Source organism: Protopterus annectens, chromosome 3.part0, assembly GCF_019279795.1.
Source record: "Protopterus annectens isolate FY-2018-M chromosome 3.part0, PAN1.0, whole genome shotgun sequence".
In the NCBI taxonomy this organism is placed as follows: domain Eukaryota; kingdom Metazoa; phylum Chordata; order Ceratodontiformes; family Protopteridae; genus Protopterus; species Protopterus annectens.
Window position 1 is genome coordinate 588,267,564 of NC_056731.1, and position 20,836 is coordinate 588,288,399.

General features: G+C 39.3%; 1 protein-coding gene across 1 annotated transcript in view; it reads left to right on the forward strand.

Annotated features, from left to right (window-relative positions):
* Positions 1 to 20,836, forward strand: part of EGFR (epidermal growth factor receptor) — a 1,653,396-nt gene that overhangs the window by 1,304,748 nt on the left and 327,812 nt on the right. The window contains exons 17-18 of the mRNA XM_044064990.1: positions 14,724 to 14,865; positions 15,381 to 15,503. Of these exons, the coding sequence (XP_043920925.1) occupies positions 14,724 to 14,865; positions 15,381 to 15,503 (265 nt within the window). The remainder of the gene's footprint in view (positions 1 to 14,723; positions 14,866 to 15,380; positions 15,504 to 20,836) is intronic.

Here is a 20,836-nt window from a genome sequence, read left to right on the forward strand (position 1 = left end):
TTTTAATAAACCTTTTTGGATTTGCTGGCTGTGTTGTTTCTTCGTCATATATTTTTTTGGTGTTTGCTTGTTGGTTGTTGACATGATGGTTTATACCTAACTTCTTGAGTTTGTCAACAATGCTCAAGTGGGGTATTGTGTCAAATGTCTTGGACAGGTCAAGGTAGGTAGTGTGAACCATTTTGCCCTCATCATTGTTTTAGTGACCTTCTCAAAGAAGTCAACCAAGTTGAATAAGCATGACCTGCCCTTGACGAAAACAAATTGGGTTGGTCCCAGTTTCCTATGTCATTACTGATCACTTCCATGATAATTCTTTCAATGGCTTTGCACATGAGACTAGTGAGACTTCTGGGTCTGTATTTGGCTGTTCTCCATTCATGAGGCATGAAGCCTGGTGTTCATCGTGTTACACTGCTGCAGTCATTACGCTTGGGTTATCTGCCGTCAGGCGGTCCCGCAGTCGGCCTGAGTTCCAAAGTCTTGGTCCAGCGTCAGTTGCGGTTGCTTCTTCCCTGACGTCAGTGTGACAGGGGTATAAAAGAGGCAGCCGACGCCATTTTCTTCAGTCTTTCTTGCCACGCGGTGCCCAAAGCAGAAGCAGTTTGCAAGTGCCAGTCGGAACCAAAGTCTTCTATAAGGCTAAGTACCCCGTTGGGGAAACTTTTTCTTGCCTCAGACCGATGTCGGTAAAAGTTAATAATTGTATTTCTTGTGGGAAGCAAATACCTCATAAGGATTTTCATTCTTATTGTATTCCATGCCTAGGCCCAGATCACGACGTCACTGGTTGTCGGTTTTGTGCTAGGTTTAATAAGCGCACTATTAAACGTCGGTTTGATTTTGCCTGACATTACTTTGGTAGAAAATTCAATTACACCATGCCATCGGAGCAACCGACGACTGGGATACTTAAGAAGCCAAAGATAAGGACAGGCATCCGAGACCCAAACCTGATGATGAGGCCTCTGCTAGGCCAGTCGTCGGTTCTCCGGTTTTCAGCGAGGTGCCTTCGCAGCCCCTGACAACCGCCAATTTAGAACCACAGGCTGCGTCCGACTACCAAGCTGAGATGGCTGAGCCTCTGGATACTCTACCTTTAGGCCCTACTGACACCATTCCTGAAGAGGAATCCGGTGCAGTTGAACAGCCCTCAGCTGCAGAAGGTGTCTTCAGACCGACTACACTAACTATAAAATCTTATGCTAAGTCTAAAACTCCTTTAAAAGTAAAGAAACAAGTACAGCATTCTCCTGTACAGGCCCTCATGCCTAAGAAACAGATGCTCAAAATGGCCAAAGACTTAATTACTCTGATCAGGGGTTCCCATCCCTCTCCTGATAAAAGGCCTAGACAGGAGGAAGACTATGTTTCATCTGACCAGGTTTCCATTTCCTCAGAAGAACAGGAATACTCTTTTCCCCCATATGAGGATTCTGATGCTGAAGAATCAATCCCTTCAGCCTCTCCCCCAGAGGACTACTCTTTTGGGGAAACCTTGCATACCATGAAGGAACATTTTCACTGGGAGGGCCAGGATTACTCCGAATCCAAGAAAAGGCTCAGAGAGTTCCTCTTATTGCCTCAGCACAGACCCCTTGCTATTCCACCAGTATTAGACATTGTGGATGATGTTTATTCAGAATCTAGTTTGAATCCTGATTCTTTACCTCCAGCCCCAGTCAAACCAGACAGATACTACAGAGTCCCTGACTTTCACACATTTCTTTACAAAAGCCCTGTTGCTGACCTAGAAACCATTTCCCAGGGTCCCAAAGGGGTTAAGGCCTCTACTGCTAAAAATCCAGTTACCTCTGAAAGGGATTCTAGAGCATTAGACAGATGGGGAAAGAAAGTATACACATCAACTACTCTAGCAGTGAGGGCCTTAAATTGTCAGTTTCACATGCTGAAATATCAGCAATATTTGATGTCTCAGTTAAAGCAAAAAATGCTTCCACATTCAGAGCTTCCTGGCTATAAGGAAATGCAGGATTTATTGCATGCAGCAGAACAAGTGGGAAAACATACTTTGCAATGTAGATTTGATTCATTAGAAGCCTCTTGTAGGGCAGCAGTTACAGGGTCTGCCATCCGTAGGCATGCTTGGTTAAAAGAACAAAGTTTACCTGATCATGTTAAAGCAAAGTTATTGGATGCATCTTTACAGCAGGATGTTTTGTTTGGAGTCAAAGCAGAAGAGGTACTAAAGAAAATGGAGGATAAGGCAAAATCTATGCAGACGGTCAAGGATTTCTTACAGGTGCAGCCCCCTCGTTTTAGCAGAAATTGTCCAACAATAAATTGGTCCTTTCCAACTTCAGACAGACCTCAGAGGGGCAGATACAGACGCCCAAGGGGCAGAGGTCAGCCACAAGGCTCTTACAAGCCTCACCAATGGGGTACCTCAACCCAGAAAGGAGGGGAAGACAGGCCGTAATCCTATAGAAAACAGTCCCAATGACTTCCCCCTCCAGCTGCCAAGCATCTCTCTCTTGGCAGCTCCCTTGGGATGAAAACTAGCACTTTTTGCAAACAATTGGCACGTCATCACCCAAGACAAATGGGTTCTAAATATTGTATCTCAAGGTTACAGGTTCCACTTTCACACTTTACCAAGGCAAAAAGGAATGCCAAACCTGCCACCAAATCAATGGGCAGAGGCTCAAAAACAAGTCACAGCACTCATGGACATGAGAGCTATTCAAGAGGTACCAACACAGGAGCCAGGACAAGGATTTTACTCAAGACTCTTTCTGGTCCCCCAAAGGACAAAGCCTGGAGACCCATACTGGACCTTTCTACTCTAAATACTTACCTGGAAGTTCCCAAATTCAAAATGTTGACACTACAGCAACTTCTTCCTATGCTGTGCAAGAAGGCTTGGCTAGTAACGTTTGACCTCAAGGAGGCATACCTGCATGTCCCTATCAGACAAAATTGCAGAAGATACCTCAGATTCTTAGCAGGTTCAATGCATTACCAATTCTCTGCACTGCCCTTTGGCTTATCTACTGCACCCAGGGTCTTCACAAAATGCCTGGCACCTGTAATTGCTTTTTGCAGACAAAGACGAATTCAAATATACCCATACTTGGATGACTGCCTTATTCAACCAGAAAGCAAGGACATTCTTCTAAAACATCTGGCATTTGTAAAAAACCTACTAAGTTGCCTAGGGTACACAGTAAACGAAAAGAAGTCAAAACTAGTGCCCTCACAAGAGATAATATTCTTGGGTGCCAGCTTAACTACAACGGCCCAGATGGCTTATCTCACGTCAGACAAACAAGGACAACTGACTGAATACTTTCAATTGATGGCAACAAAAACCCAACTCCCTGCAAGAAAAATTCTGCAGGCCTTGGGGTTCATGGCATCTTGCATACTACTAATTTCATATACCAGACTGCATATGAGGAAGTTACAATGGTATCTGAAAAGTGTATGGACTCAGCACAGCCACAGTTTGGAAGCAATAATACCACTCATTCCCTGCCTTCAACAGGAGTTTCTATGGTGGGCACAGGCATGTCACCACAACAAGGGACAGCCTTTCACCTTACCCACAGCCAGGCAGACAATAACAATGGATGCATTGGATTACGCCTGGGGAGCACATATGGCAGGGCAATGTATTCAGGGCAAGTGGACCACAGACCAAATGCATCTCCACATCAATCAAAGAGAGATGCTAGCTGTACAAAATGTCCTGACTGCTTTCAAGGACCTTCTACATCCAGGACAATTGTTACTAAAGACGGATAACACCACAGTGATGTGGCACATAAACAAACAAGGGGGCACACATTCCTACCCCATATGCAGGCAAGCAATGACTTTGTGGAATACAGCACTGACCTACCAAGTTCACCTGCAAGCGCAATTCCTGCCAAGAAAGAAAAATACACTGGCAGACGATCTAAGCAGAAATATCATGGATCCTCACGAGTGGAAACTACATCCACAAGTATTTACAATGGTAATTCAAAAATGGGGGAGCCCAGACATAGATCTTTTTGCCTCCCCCCTAAACTACCAACTACAGACATTTTGCACAAGGGCATACCACACACTAGCGTGGAAAGTGGACGCCCTATTAATCAGTTGGGAAACACCAAAAGATTATGCCTTCCCACCACTGCCTCTTCTGGCAAAAGTACTCCTGAAAGCCAGACTAGAGAGGCCACAAATGATCCTCATTGCTCTGGACTGGCCATGACAGCACTGGTATCCAATGTTAAGGAACATGGCTCAAGGCCCACCATGGATTTTACCTCAAATTCCTCATCTTCTGACTCAGCAAAACAATCAGATCCTGCACAGCCAGCTCAAAACCTTAAATCTGGCTGCATGGCAGATAACTTAAACAAACAGTCAGCATTCCTGTCTAAAGCTGTTATGGATGTCATTTTGGAGGCCAGGAGACCCAGCACCAGGAAAACTTACTCAGAAAAACGGAAAAGATTCTGCACCTGGAATCAGGCTCAAGGCCTAAACCCTCTTGTCCCAAATATTCCTCAGATATTACAATACTTAACTGAGATGTTGCACAAAGGCCTTTCCTTTTCATCTATTAAGATCCACGCTTCAGCTATTTCAGCTCATTACAACATGGATCCTCCTATTTTTTCACATCCTTTACTGAGACAATACTCAGAGGGGCTAAGAACATAAGACCACCCCGGAGAGCACCAATACCAACTTGGGACCTCAATTTTGTTTTGGAAAAACATACTCTGCCACCTTTTGAACCAGCTTTTTCAGCAGAGTTAAAATTTTTGTCATGGAAAACTGCTCTGCTGCTAGCAATAACTTCAGCACGGAGAGTCTCAGAGTTACAGGCACTAATGGCAGTGGAACCTTTCATAATTTTTCATCAAGACAGAGTTTCCTTAAGAACTAACCCTACCTTTATGCCAAAGGTGGTATCCAGTGTGGCTCTTAACCAAACCATTCATTTGCCCACCTTTTATCCAAACCCCCAGAATAAAGGGGAGAGGCTTCTACATTCTTTGGACATTCACAGGCAGTTATGTTTCTACTTGGATAAAACAAAAGCTTTCAGAAAATCTGACCAACTGTTTGTATCCTATGCTGCAGGATCACAGGGAAAGGCTATTTCAAAACAGACCATTTCAAAATGAATAGGACACTGTATCCGTTACACACATCATGGAAAAACTGTGTCTGGTATCATTAGGCCTCATTCCACCAGGGCTACAGCCACCTCAGCAGCCTTTCTTAGAGGGGTACCAACCAAGGATATTTTGGAGGCTGCAACTTGGTGTTCTGTGCACACCTTCACCAAACATTACCACTTACCTCTATACTCAAAAACCAGTGCTGGCTTTGCCACTGCAGTTCTGCAGGGCCTCATAGCCACTCCTAACCCTGGATAGAACCAGCCACCCAGCCTCAGCTTTGGGATTCAACCCAAGTGTAATGACTGCAGTAGTGTAACATGATGAACATAGTACAGTTTTGTACCTACCATAAATGTAGATGTTCAAGTGTATACACTGCTACAGTCCAGGTTACCCTCCCTCCATCCCTCTTTCTTAGCTGGGTCTTATCTACACCTCTCTTCCTTTACTACCTATGTGGTGTATTTGCTTATAGCTGAAGCTATTGTTTTTAATTATTATGTATGTTTATTTAGGAATATGTATTGCCTTCCTATTTGGGAGCACCTGATATCTGGGGCAAGAAAAACTGAAGAAAATGGCATTGGCTGCCTCTTTTATACCCCTGTCACATTGACGTCAGGGAAGAAGTGACCGCAAATGATGCTGGACCAAGACTTTGGAACTCAGGCTGACTGCGGGGACCGCCTGACGGCAGATAACCAAAGTGTAATGACTGCAGCAGTGTATACATTCAAACATCTACATTTATGGTAGGTACAAAACTGTACTTTTAGAGGCTACATTTAAATAGCAGAGGGGTTGATAGGTCATGTTTCATAATGTTTAGAAGGCATGATATTGTCTGAGCCTATTAATGCAGTGTTCTTGGTCATAAGTTCCCTAGTGATAGCAGGAATAGTTATATTTGATGGCATTTCCTGAGGGAAGGTTGAGGGGGAAGAGAGGTACAAAGTTGGAGCTGAATTTGTTGGCCAGTAGGTTTGCCATATCTTCTGGCTAAGTATAGGTGGCTCCATTAACAATGAGGTCTGCACACAATTATGTATTGCTTTTGAGGTTGTGGAAATATAGTGCCTTGTGGTTGTCCTTAGCCTGTGAGGCTAAATTTATCTGAAATTTGGCTTTTGTAAACTTTATTTGTCCTTTGAGTTGTTTTGTTTGATAAGAGTGTTTTTATCCTGCTGTGTGCTGCACCTCCTAATTTTTGCCATGAGTTTAGCCTATTGATGTGATTCCACCAGGGTGGCATGTTTTTTTGAGTTTGTTCTATTTCTGGGTGGGTACATCTGTCTCTGCAGATAATAACATGCTTGTATAGGGTTTTTCTGGGCAGTTCCAAGCAGCAGTGTTCTCAGGTTTATGGTGGCTTGAAATTTTGCCAGGTTATCACTTTATAATAGGAAGTTACCCTTAGAGTGATTCCTGAATATTCCAGGGTTAGCTGGGATTCAGGCTTTATTTTTACTTCAAAGAAGACCATTTTGTGGTCTGATCTTGTCAGAAAAGACGTTACACTAGAGGTTGTGCAGCACTCTCCCATATTAGAATAGGACAAGATCCAGTATGTTTGCACCCCTGGTTTGTGTATTGACAGTCTGGTCCATGGAGTTTGTGTTGCAAAATCTGGGAATCTCTGTACCTGTATTTTCAGTTTTTGCATATGACTCCCAGTTACTAGTGAGGTAATTAAAATCACCCATAAATATGGTTTTGGGTTGAATAGTGAGTGTTTCCAATAAGTTTAAATATATGTTATGGGATTCCTGGGTCATAGAGGGAGCTCTATAGCTTGCAAGGAAGTGATATGGGATTTTGCCTATAGTGATTTGAAAATGGAGCAACTCAAGTGCATTCCCTGTTTGGCCAGACTTGAGGTATATTTATTTTTTATGTAAATCGAGTCACCTCCATCTTTAGTACCTATTGGTGTAATAGCTGGTCTAATTGTGTGAAAGGCATCATAGCGTTGCACTGCTGGTGCAAATACAGAATTACCTCAGTAAGTTCAAGTAGTCCTGCAACTGTTTGTTCTGGTTGCAAAAGTCTTTTGCTGACGTTTTTAAGGTTGCTTTGTAAGTGATGACATCTAATGAGAGTTGTTAAGGTATTCCAAGTAAATCAAATCTGCACTGCAAAAGTAGTATTTCGTCTTTTGTTAGAAGGCCAGAGGACTGAGACATTTCATAGCAGATCCTTCTTTGGTAGCTTTTAGGATCAGGCAAACATTTCACAAGCATCCTGGCTCCATGTCACTTCTCATCATTCACTTATTCATCTGCAGGTCTTTAAAAATAACGATGGACTGTAGACTAACACGGACTTGTATTGTATGGTGATTGCCGGCTTATCTGCTACCACTGAAAGTTTGAAACTAATAGGATGGAATGCAGTAGGGAAATGCCACTAATATTGTACCTTTATGTTTCTGTCTGGATACTACAGTCTACAACAAACACTTATTTTTTCTGTACAAATCAAGTAGAAAAAAGGCACCAGTTGCAAGTATTTCTAATAACATTATCTACAAATATGGCAAGATGATTGATTATAAGCCCACAATTTTATACTCTTGGTCTAAGGGTAGAGTCATTTTTGCTCATGTGTATTATAGGTTGGACAGAAAAGATTAGTATATCAGCACTGTCAAAGTCTGAGAATGATAAATTATTCAATATTCTTCTGATTTTATAATGCACATGCATAATATTTTATTTATAAATTTGTTCATGCAGTTTGGTCATTAAACACCTAAGCCAACAGGTTGCTTGTATAAACCGGAGCATCAAAAGTAACTGTTTTTGTTTTTAGACCGAGTCAAATTGTGGTACATTTTATCTTATTAACCAGATAACACCCCATCCTGACTTGTGTTTTACCACCAATTTACATATGGATTTACATTTAATTTTTCATTTATTCCAGTATGTGTAATACAGTCAAAATCCATAGGAAGATGGTGTCATGTAAGCTCTTTATCAAATTCTTCTGTTACCTCTTCCAAGAAGCCTTTTGACAGTATCAAATTATCTCCTCACATTTCAAATAAATGTTCATATCTCTTAGTGGTTATGAAATAAGTATAAATGGCAAATTCTTCAGTACAAAGTATGTTTTATAGTGGAAGTATTCCTTAGGTTCTAGGTCTTAAACTGAATTTTATAAGTCACAGTAAACAAAGTAACTATTATGTTTGTAATGTTTTGTAAACAACTTCCAATATCTCAGCATCCAAGTTACACACATACTGTCAGCAGCATTTTATTCATCTAGCTGAGAGCATTCATATGAGGTTAAGGAGTTCTGCATGTATTACTTGGTTGTTGAGATATTTAGAAAAATGTGAAAAATATATCTATATAAATTAATATCATAAAAACAACAGTTAATATCTATTTACCTGTACTAGACAGAGGTCAAATATTAATCTAGTTGAGTTTGCCACTGTGTAAGCTTTAAGATGAAATATTTTAAAATCTTGTACATAGCATGGTTTTGGAATTATTGACGCAAATATGAACAAGTAATATTTGACACCTACAGGTGCCAGTAGAAGGTAACTGCAGATGCACCTGGAGGATCATTTGGTTGTAATGAGTTAATATCAGTGTTAGTTTAACCGAATAGCCCAAACTTCATAAATATTCAAACCCACTTTGATGGTTGTATATGTACATATGCACTAAATAAATTGGGAATTAAGTTATAGTCGGTAACAATGTCAGTGTTTCGGCTTGGAAACAATTCTAACTCCAAATTTTCATGGTTACATAGTGACAAATCTAATATCTTTAATCAGAGTACAAGTATCAAACAAGTCTCTGCCACCAACTTGTTAGAAATAAAACAGAAAAGTAATTTGGTATAGTTGTAGAATAGTTCAGCAAAACTCAGGTTGTGAAAGGCAGCAGTATAAATTTAATCTTGCCCCCCCCTTACTTTTTTAGCTGTCTTTATATATTGGGTATTAACAGATTTGGGGATTAGTATTTACCTATTTTGAAGTAATGTAATGCCACATTGTCTGCATACAGCAGCTTTACAGAGCTGTCCCCTCCACAAGTTTGCTAGTGTAGTCCATCACCAGCTCTTTGCAGTACAGCGATATCAAATGCCTGTCACACTGCATGAAAATGCTGGAGAAGGTGATTGATAAATGAATATGCAAAAAGTAGATGGTAAGATGGGGGATGAGCAGTTTAAGATTCAAGTCAGGATGCAGTACAACCAACCCAGTGTTTGCAGTGAGATAGACAGTGGGAAGAAGCTAGAAATGAGGAAAAAGTCTAACTTGGCATAATTAGACTTGTAGAAAGCATATGACGTGACCCAACAAAAGCTGATTTGGGCAATACTATTTTTGTTTGAGGTCCCAGAAATATTGATAGAGTTAGTGCAGGCTATATACAAGGATCCAATGATGCAAGCTCAGTAGCGTTCGTACTCAAAAGGGGATCCCCGCAAGATATGTCTCAGGTCATTTACATCCAAATGGACTATGATAAAATTATATTAGCACTTGTGGTGCAGTGATTTTCCTTGTCTAGCTTGGTGATTGGATGTATCTGTGTGCAACACAATGAAGGCTTCAGTTGCAAGAGTATTAGGTAAAGTATATGCTTGCTTTATGGGCTTAGCTCTGGGAGGGGGGGTGGCATTGGGTGTATGCTCATGTGAGATGTTGGTGTTGCTTTTGGTGTGTGTATTAGTGATTGCTGAAGAACAGTGTTACCATTAGGTGGCTTTGGAGGTCTTTGAGATTTGCAAAGATTTCTGTTAAGCACTTCAGCATAAGGCAAAGTGTGTGTGTGTGTGTGTGTGTGTGTGTGTGTGTGTGTGTGTGTGTGTGTGTGTGTGTGTGTGTGTGTGTGTGTGTGTGTGTGTGTGTGGTGAGAAGTACGTGAGAGAGATGTAGTGTGGGTATTCCTGACAAGCTCATTTGTATGCGAGATGTTTACCCCCAGTGAAGTTGTGCATTCACAGCTCTCACAGTGTTATTTTCATTATTGATTAACTGGTTGTCTGAAAGCATGAAACAGTTGCTGCATTGCTTTAAGATGCCCATATCTACCAAGTTGGCCACATAGACATTAGGAAATTACATATCCATGTTGTTTGGTCCTGTAGTAAGGTGGGCTGTTTAGCATTAAAGATTGGGTTTTAACAGGGATCTCCTAGGGTAGTTTCTGGGGTTAAGAACAAGATGTTATATATGGTAATGCTATTCAATGAGCAAGTTAGCTGCTGTAAGCTTATTTTCATGCAATGCCATTTAACAAGTTTTGGACCCAATCCTAGCTTTATGGGAGAATTTTGCTGTCTAGAAGCTTGCTACTATCCAGGGCACTGCTAACCACTGTGGGCAACTCCTCGCAAACTCAACTGACTCATAGCAGAGAAAGAAAGCTTCAAAACTGACTCCTATGCCCTCTAGCCCATTAACAATCATACTTTGAGCTCCCTGTAATGCTTCCCAACTCAGAGAGATGATAAAAAACACCTCCTGCCACAAAATGGATGATGATGGAATTTCTTAATGTAGAAATGGACAAAAGTAATTCTCAAGCACAGATTAGACAACAAACAATAAAATCCCTGGCTAAATCATCATTCTGCAAGCAATTTGGAGGCAAGCAGAAATAGAAAGCCAAAAAAATAGACGTGATGATTTTGTCACAAAATTAAATATTTATTTAAACAAATGCTCAAAAACAGTAGCAATCAATGTATAAAGCAAGTACAAGTGTAGTAAATCAAGAGGTTTTCTTATCCTAGCCTGAATGGCTCAGGATGTGATTGAAACACTTACAAAGCGCTGCTGAGCTTTGTAGAAGCCTTGCAAATTCAGTGAATTTATAGCAGAGAAAAAAAATGATTGCATTCTTCCACCTTTGCCAATTGAAATTCCCTTCCGATTTAACTGTGGGAATAATATGAATACATAATTCTGGTAAGGAGCTTGTGAGTGAAAATGAATGTCAGCTGCATGGCGTGCTATTTCCATCATAATATGGTCCCTGAATTTAGCAGAATCCAAAATATCAGCCAGCAATTCTGAAAATTATGGCTAACACACACAAAAAACACACACTGTAAGGTTATTTATATGGCTCCTTGCTTCCAGGTCTGAAACTTTATTTTTCAGCATTTTCCATATTCTTGAAAGTTTACTTTATGCATATTAGAACAGTTTTCAAGATTAGAAATTCGTGTACAGCTACATAGTTAAATCAGTAAGTACATTGATTTAAGTAATGTTTTTAGTAGCTTTGTGTGCATTTTTCTGATGCAAATATATGAATTACTGTACAATTTGAAGAGTGGTCACTGTTAACTATATTCAGTTTTACAGGCTTAGAAATGTTATCATCTTATATAAAATTAATATTCAAAAAGTAGAAGTGCCGAAATAAATAACCAGTAATCCGCAAGTGTAGGCACTTAGGAAGGACAACTATCAAAGCCAGGAACCAGGAAACAAAGTTTAATGTCCAATAAAATGTACTTTTAACATAAATGCTTAATGAATCACCACATTTTCGCCAACATGGGGACTTCATCAGATGTGTTGAAAATCATAAAAAACAACCCTTTTTAACTCACCCTAACTACTGAATTTATATAAAAATAGCAACTGTGATCTTCAACCTCTTTGGTGTGATTTCCTTCTTTTGCTCTAAATGAGGTAAAGAAACAGCTGTAGACCTTCCCTGCATCATTCATATGATATGGTCATGGACTGAGGGTATTCAGTAAACCAGTAAATAGGTAAAGAAACAGCTGTAGACCTTCCCTGCATCATTCATATGATATGATCAGGGACTGAGGGTATTCAGTAAACCAGTAAATAGGTAAAGAAACAGCTGTAGACCTTCCCTGCATCATTCATATGATATGGTCATGGACTGAGGGTATTCAGTAAACCAGTAAATAGGTAAAGAAACATCTGTAGACCTTCCATGCATCATTCATATGATATGGTCATGGACTGAGGGTATTCAGTAAACCAGTAAATAGGTAAAGAAACAGCTGTAGACCTTTCCTGCATCATTCATATGATATGGTCATGGACTGAGGGTATTCAGTAAACCAGTAAATAGGTAAAGAAACATCTGTAGACCTTCCCTGCATCATTCATATGATATGATCAGTGACTGAGGGTATTCAGTAAACCATAAATAGGTAAAGAAACATCTGTAGACCTTCCCTGCATCATTCATATGATATGATCAGGGACTGAGGGTATTCAGTAAACCAGTAAATAGGTAAAGAAACAGCTGTAGACCTTCCCTGCATCATTCATATGATATGATCAGTGACTGAGGGTATTCAGTAAACCATAAATAGGTAAAGAAACAGCTGTAGACCTTCCCTGCATCATTCATATGATATGATCAGGGACTGAGGGTATTCATTAAACCAGTAAATAGGTAAAGAAACAGCTGTAGACCTTCCCTGCATCATTCATATGAAATGGTCATGGACTGAGGGTATTCAGTAAACCAGTAAATAGGTAAAGAAACAGCTGTAGACCTTCCCTGCATCATTCATATCATATGGTCATGGACTGAGGGTATTCAGTAAACCAGTAAATAGATAAAGAAACAGCTGTAGACCTTCCCTGCATCATTCATATGATATGATCAGGGACTGAGGGTATTCAGTAAACCAGTAAATAGGTAAAGAAACAGCTGTAGACCTTCCCTGCATCATTCATATGATATGATCAGGGACTGAGGGTATTCAGTAAACCAGTAAATAGGTAAAGAAACAGCTGTAGACCTTCCCTGCATCATTCATATGATATGATCAGGGACTGAGGGTATTCAGTAAACCAGTAAATAGGTAAAGAAACAGCTGTAGACCTTCCCTGCATCATTCATATGATATGATCAGGGACTGAGGGTATTCAGTAAACAGTAAATAGGTAAAGAAACAGCTGTAGACCTTCCCTGCATCATTCATGTGATATGATCAGGGACTGAGGGTATTCAGTAAACCAGTAAATAGGTAAAAAAAACAGCTGTAGACCTTCCCTGTATCATTCATATGATATGATTAGGGACTGAGGGTATTCAGTAAATCAGCAAATAGGTAAAGAAACAGCTGTAGACCTTCTCTGCATCATTTATATGATATGATCAGTGACTGAGGGTATTCAGTAAACCATAAATAGGTAAAGAAACAGCTGTAAACCTTCCCTGCATCATTCATATGATATGATCAGGGACTGAGGGTATTCAGTAAACCAGTAAATAGGTAAAGAAACAGCTGTAGACCTTCCCTGCATCATTCATATGATATGATCAGGGACTGAGGGTATTCAGTAAACCAGTAAATAGGTAAAGAAACAGCTGTAGACCTTCCCTGCATCATTCATATGATATGATCAGGGACTGAGGGTATTCAGTAAACCAGTAAATAGGTAAAGAAACAGCTGTAGACCTTCCCTGCATCATTCATATGATATGATCAGGGACTGAGGGTATTCAGTAAACCAGTAAATAGGTAAAGAAACAGCTGTAGACCTTCCCTGCATCATTCATATGATATGATCAGTGACTGAGGGTATTCAGTAAACCAGTAAATAGGTAAAGAAACAGCTGTAGACCTTCCCTGCATCATTCATATGATATGATCAGGGACTGAGGGTATTCAATAAACCAGTAAATAGGTAAAGAAACTATCACATCTTAAGCCATGTATTGGAAATTAACAAGAAATGTATCAAATCAATGTAGCAAACTTAATATTGAAATGTTGAAGGTAGCAAGCAACAGCATAATAAAGGAAGGCAAACAATAGCAATAAAAAGGAAAAAAAGATCGCTCGGTATCGCAATACATCACTGCTCAGTTATCCACCATCTTAAAAAGCCACTGCAATTGCTGTTCGTGAGCATCTTTATAACTAACACTGGCTATTCTCTGCCATCTTAACTTGGCTTTAATGAGTGGCACTGCAGTTCCCAGTTCTAAACCTGAATTTAGATTTTTACTTCAGTAGGTTAGGTGTCTTTGGAAGTATTTAGGCTTAGTCTCTTTTTAAATGAAGAGTTCTATGCCATTTGCATGTTCTATACATACCCTGCACAAATCAAGATGGGGCTCCTTTATTACTGTCTTCAAGATATTACTGCAAAGGTTTTCTCTTGTCAGTTTTATCGTATATAGTCTGCTGGAATTAAGGTTTCTAATCAGGTCTATGCTGCACTGCTAGTGAGAATGTTGACCTAGTATGTGCTCAAAATGTGCAATTTCTCAGTATGCACCACGTCTTGTTTCACTTAGTTTGTCATACATTGGCTACTTTGAAAATAAGTTGTACTGTGTTACGTGAATTAATATGATCCTACCCACTAAAGTTCTGCTCCTTCCATACTCTCAGAAATTGTGTAACTCAAGTTAACAAAAGAAAAATAGATCACTACAGGTGGATATATATTGGCCATTGTTATTAAGATATGAGAAACAGCATTATATTTTAATATGCACACTGGCAACTTGAATCCAATGCTTTCTCCTGTGTACTTGTCTTACAAAGTATTAATCTACTGTTTCTTGTTATTGTTTCCAGATCCAGAGTGCCATCTGTTGCTGCAGGAATTGTTGGAGGTCTTCTTTGTTTTGTTGTGATAGCTTTAGGAGTTGCTTTATGTGTGCGCAGACAAATTATCGTAAGGAAACGAACCTTGCGTAGGTTACTCCAGGAAAGAGAGGTAATTAAATGTGTTCTGTTTCATTCCTTGTTTGCAGGAAAACAGCTGCTTCTTTGGAATGGGTGGCAATGTCTTTCATATAGGCTGTAGCACAAGATTGATGCGGCTTTTGAGCACAGGGTATATTAACTCCTGGAACATGGCTGGAACTGTAAGCATAAATGTAGCTATATGTAGAAGTATATGTATGCACACATGCATATGTCTATATACAGAAATGTTACTGTCAAAAGTGTTTTTAACAGCATTAATTTGGCAGATGCCATAACAAATTTTACAGTTTTTAGCTTGCAAAATGTGAGATATGCAAGAAAGTTACTTACTGTGCTACTAATAGAAATACATGGTGAGCAATCTGAGAACAGGTGTTTCATTTATGTTTAGACAATCCTTCAATCAAAAAGGGTGTAAGTGCATATTTAATATAGTGTGACTTATGAATGTCTTGCAGAATATTCACAATCAGTATAATTTCTTTCTTTATCTTTCTGTCAATTTGATTTTGTTGTCTGCAGCTAGTTGAACCTCTCACACCCAGCGGAGAAGCACCAAACCAGGCACTTCTGCGGATTCTGAAAGAGACAGAATTCAAAAAGATCAAGATCCTTGGCTCTGGAGCATTTGGCACAGTGTTCAGGGTAAGGTTTAGTTCACCAAAAAAAAATCGACCAGTTTATAGAGTACATATCATGTATGCCTGAAGATGTTGCCTTTGTATTGAACAGATGTATGTGATTCACAGGACTTAAGTAGTATATGAAAAACAGAACTTAAAAATGAAAAGTCATATGACCTTTTGGTTAAAAAAATCTTGTTATTTGAAGGAAACTTTGTGAAAAATGTTATGCATCAGGAACGATCATAATTTTGGATAAAAATAGCTTTAACTTTTAATTCACCGTTTCTTACATTAACAAATATGTATGTATGCATTCATGAACGACAGGGACAGACAGAGCTAGAAGTGACAGTGTTTTGCTCTTACGTTACTTACACAATAGAAAAGAGTGTAGGAAATGGCTAATTGTATTACATGTGATTTAGTACAAAGTTAGCAAGTAACAGAGCGTACCTCTGCCACTACATGTTGACTCAAGTCAATGTAATTTAATACGTCTCTGTAAAATATACTGCACATTATTTTCCTTCACACAGATAGTTTGCATGATATGACCTGTATTCAGATAGAGGTTGCAGATGCCAGGGTTTGATGAGATTAATAAACTGTTCTGCGTGCACTGGATGCTTATCACTTTTATCAAAGGGTGGATGGCTGCTGTCATAACCACAGTGCAAGTGTCTTGGTTGGATAGCTAAGGAAGAGCTAACATTGTGTATGTGTGTGCGTGTGTGCGTGTGTGCGTGTGCGTGTGCGTGTGTGTGTGTGTGTGTGTGTGTGTGTGTGTGTGTGTGTGTGTGTGTGTGTGTGTGTGTGTCAGAATGTATACTAATCCTGAACAACTGCATGTGTGCTTCACACTGGGTTCACAAGAAATCTGACTGACAGCTTAGGGACTCAAAATGCTTGACCAGTATAGTGTTAACTTGTTACAGTGGGAATCAGTACTCCTTTAAGCACCACAGTGGCTCAGTGTTAGAGGCACTCTACCATGTGAAGGCATGTTGCAGGACAGCTAGATACAGCAGTGTCTAATTTATCCACTTGTCTTGAAAGCCAGCTATTAGGTGTGTTACCTAAATGTGCCATGTACTTGTATATGCTATGTCCATTCTTTTGGCTGGGCCACATTTACTTCTCCTGTTAACAGCTGTTATCACCCATGGTATAGTCTAAGACCTAAGACAAAAGAGATGAAAATCTGAGTTTTCCATGAGCTTTCATCTGCATCTGCTTATGCTTCCTATACATGCACAGGTAGAGTGAGAGTGAGCAGACTGATGTCTTGGAAAAGCACTCTGATTATTTTCCTTATACGGTCCTCTTCCATCTGTACACAATCTTCTGGCTGTGCAGAAGTAATGAGAGACCCCCAGCTGTTTCTGTGAGAGCTACATCCTATCCAGCACAAGTGACAAAATAACTGTTATTGTCTCTGTGGGTGGACATTACCCAGCCTCCGACACCACCTGCTTAGTGTTTCTGTAATGTGGAGCTTTTGTCCACCTGCTTAAAAATGTTTTCAGTATTTTGAATGTTAAGATATTCTGGTTTTCAGTCTTTTGAACGATAGATAGATGCGAGTGTGTGTGTGTGTGTGTGTGTGTGTGTGTTTGTGTATGTATATATATATATATATATATATGTATATATGTGTGTGTGTGTGTTTGTGTGTATATTTATTTATTTACATTTGATAACCGGGTAGTGTCCGGCTAGGCCAGAAGCCTGTTTTCAATGGAAACCCGAGAAGAAAAGCTACAAGGAGAATTGCATAATTATACATTTGTATATATGACAATTACAATAGGAGTTCAAATCCAAGTTCCTTGACATTGTATCTAAAAGCATAAAACAATAGTAGTGCAATAAGCTTATACTATGCATGCAGACAAAAAAAAAAAATATATATATATATATATATATATATATATATATATATATATATATATATATATATGGGTCTACTGCTTTTGGTCGAATTACATTTGGTTGAAAATTATTTCAGACAGCCCACTTCACCAAAAATGCATTTCACTGAAAACCCATTTGCTCAAATTCCATTTGGTCAAAAATGGGATATAGCCCCTGCCCCACTGCAGTGCTACCCTGGAGTGAGCATATAAAGTTAGGGGGGTGTGGGGGGCATAGCCCCCCCATATAATTGCAGTGTATTCACTATTATATACTTGTGTATCCATTAAAAATACATTGAAACATATAACATCAGTAAAAACTAATTGCAAAATGTGGGGGGCTGTGCCCCCCACCCCCAAACTTTGTATTCTCACTCCAGGGTCGCACTGCAGTGGAGAAGGTGCTATATTCCATTTTTGACCAAATAAGCTTTCGATCAAATGAGCTTTCAGTGTTTCAGTGAAGTGGGCTGCCTGAAATCATTTGACCAAATATATATATATATATATATATATATATATATATATATATATATTTTTTTTTTTTCAGGATAAAAATATCACAAACTGAAGCTAAGAACGCTCAATTGCCAAGAAACATTGACAGTGGGTGGTGGAGAGAAGGAAGTTAGACAGTAAGAGGTTGAATTAGTTAGCCTAGTGGAGAACAAGAGCAACGCCTATGTTTGGTGAAATATTCCTTTAGGGACTGTTTAAATGAGTGTGTATCACTGATGGGCAGAATATGCCAAGGTAGAGAATTCCAGTGTTTGACAATGATATGTGAGTATAAGGAGATGCAGTGACAGTTTTGGGTTTTGTTAACTTTTAACCATACTTTATCAGTAGACCTATGAGATTTTAGGTAGGGTTGGACAAGGTCAGATAGGGCTGGGCAGTTGTCAGGTTTGTAGAAGACTGTATGGGCAGTAAGCAGGCCAGGGAGATCTACCAGTTCAGCTGGAGAAGGGCAGTGCAATGATCAGATCTTTGAGACTGATTAGTGGCAAATTTGGCTATTTTGTTATAGCAAGATTCAAGGCTGTTCATTTCAGATTTGCAAAGATTGGTAAATACTTGTGAACAGTAAAACAGGGAAGATAAGAGATGGGTTCTGGCTGTTGCAAGTCTGCATGGTCAGTAAGATACGATTTAGCCCCTATAGAGGGAACCCAGTTTGACATGAATCTTTTTAGTTGTTAGTGCAAGGCATTTGTCAAACTTAAGTCCACTTTCAATTGTGACACCTAGATGTTTTGTATGTTCAACGGGTTCTATTTTTGTGCCATTGGAGGAGGAAATATTGATGGGTGGTTCATTGGTGGTGGTTGAGGTATTGCAGAAGACCATAAGCTTGTTTTAATTGGGGTGTAGTATAAGTTGATGGGCTGATAAGTAGTTTTCAATACTGTGGAGGGCTGCCTGAGTTTTTTCTTGGAGTTCCTTGATAGAGGGAGCAAAGCAGATTAGGGAAGCATCATCAGTATATTGTATGATTGAGGCTGGATTTGCTTAGGAGTTTAGGTCACTGGTAAAAATTGTGAATAAAAGTGGGCCAAGGATAGATCTTTCTGCGACTCCTACACATATAGGGAGCTGGGAGAGAGTTTATTTTCCCATAAAGTGGCTTGTTTCCTATCTAACAGGTAGGTATGAAACCAGCTGAAGGTTTCAGAGCTGCAGTGGTAGAAAGCCAATTTATTGAGAAGTATTTGATGAGATGGTGTCAAATGCTTTTGACATATCTAGGAAAGTAGCAGAGACTAGTTGGTTTTTATTTTTGAGTTGATTTACGGTATTAGTAAAGCTAATTAGAGTTGTACTGGTGCTATGCCTAGGTCAAAAGACATGTTGTGTATTAGATAATAGATTATTTGACAGAAAGTGGTCTAGGATTTATTTATGTAAACATTTTTCTAAGATTTTGGCAAGTGGTGACAAAATGAGTATGGGTCTGTAGTTGGATACATCAGTAGAGGGACGACCTTTATGTAAGGGTATGACATGAAATAGTTTCCAGAGGAGTGGTACGTATGGCTCAGAGATACAATGGTTAATGAGAATAGATATAGGGTAAATGATGGAAGTAGCAGCTAGTTGTAGAAAGTCACCAGGTAGCTGGTCTGCAGCTAATGTGCAAACTTTTAGTTTAGAAAGGAAATTTTTAACATAACTTGTTTGGATAGGTTTGAGATAGAGGAAGGTAGAATAACTGTTGGAGGTTTGAGGTATGGACAGAGGCATATTAGGGGTTCTGTTTAGTAGAGAGGTTATTGAGTTAATAAAATGGGAGTTAAATTGAGTGGTTGTGCGGTTGTGCAATCATTTGGGCTGGTTAGAATTAGGGTTGGGGTAGTGGGTTTTCCTGGGTTGAGAAGGAGGTTGATTGTTTGCCAGAATCTTTTGGGATTTTCTGCTATTTTAGCTGATTTGTTTGGAAGTAGCTTTTTTTGCCTTTTTTAATTAGTTTTTTTGGTTTTATTTCAAAGTTGTTGGTAGGTAATGAGATTTTGTTTGCTTCTATTATTCTGAAGGGGATACCTGGCTCTGTCCCTTTGATTTAGTAGAAAAATTGTGTCTTTTGACAACCAGGGAAGCTGTTTGGATTTGGTACGAATTTTCCTAATTGAGGCTAGATCATTAAGTATTTGTAGGAAAGCATTGTTGAAGTACTGTACTGCAAGGTCCAATTGAAGATTTTTTAGGGGTGCCCAGTCATATTGTTGTAGAAGAGTATTAAATAAGGTAGGAGAAATTTGTTTTTTATTGCGAATGTAGCAAAATTAAATGTTACAGGAATTGTGTGTATGTGTCTTCTAGTCTAGTAGGTAGGGAAGTGATCACTTAGTATGTCAGGGAGACACCCAGCAGCATAGCTAATATTGGATTTGTTTATTAAAATCCAGCCAAAAAATGGATTGCCTTTTAGTGTGTTTCTCAATGCATGTGGGTTAGTTAATTTTTGACAGAAAATAGTACAGGTTTATAAAGTTAGCAAGGGGGGTTAGAGCAGAGGTAGTCCAGTCAAAGTTAAAATCTCCAAGTATAATAGTATAATAGTTTCATGGCTGAAGTTGGCAGAGGCCCATTCAAGGATGTTTTCAATATTTTTGAGGTTATTAGCAAGGGCCAGGTATATCGCTATAAAGATAATAGACTAATGATTATATCTAGGCGTGCTACTGAAACTTCTGAGTTAGGGATATCAGGTGGAGTGGAGTTAAGCTATGCCAGTCTAAGACTGTCTTTAAATAAAATGGCAATCCCACCACCACATCTAGATACTCTATCAGTTATGAGGATGTTATAACTATTGGGAAGAAATTCTTCAGATTAATATGAGGCTTAAGCCATGTTTCAATAATGACAGCTATATCAGGGGAATAAAGGGCAATAGCAGCATGAAATTCATGTACTTTGTTTATCAAGTTTCTGA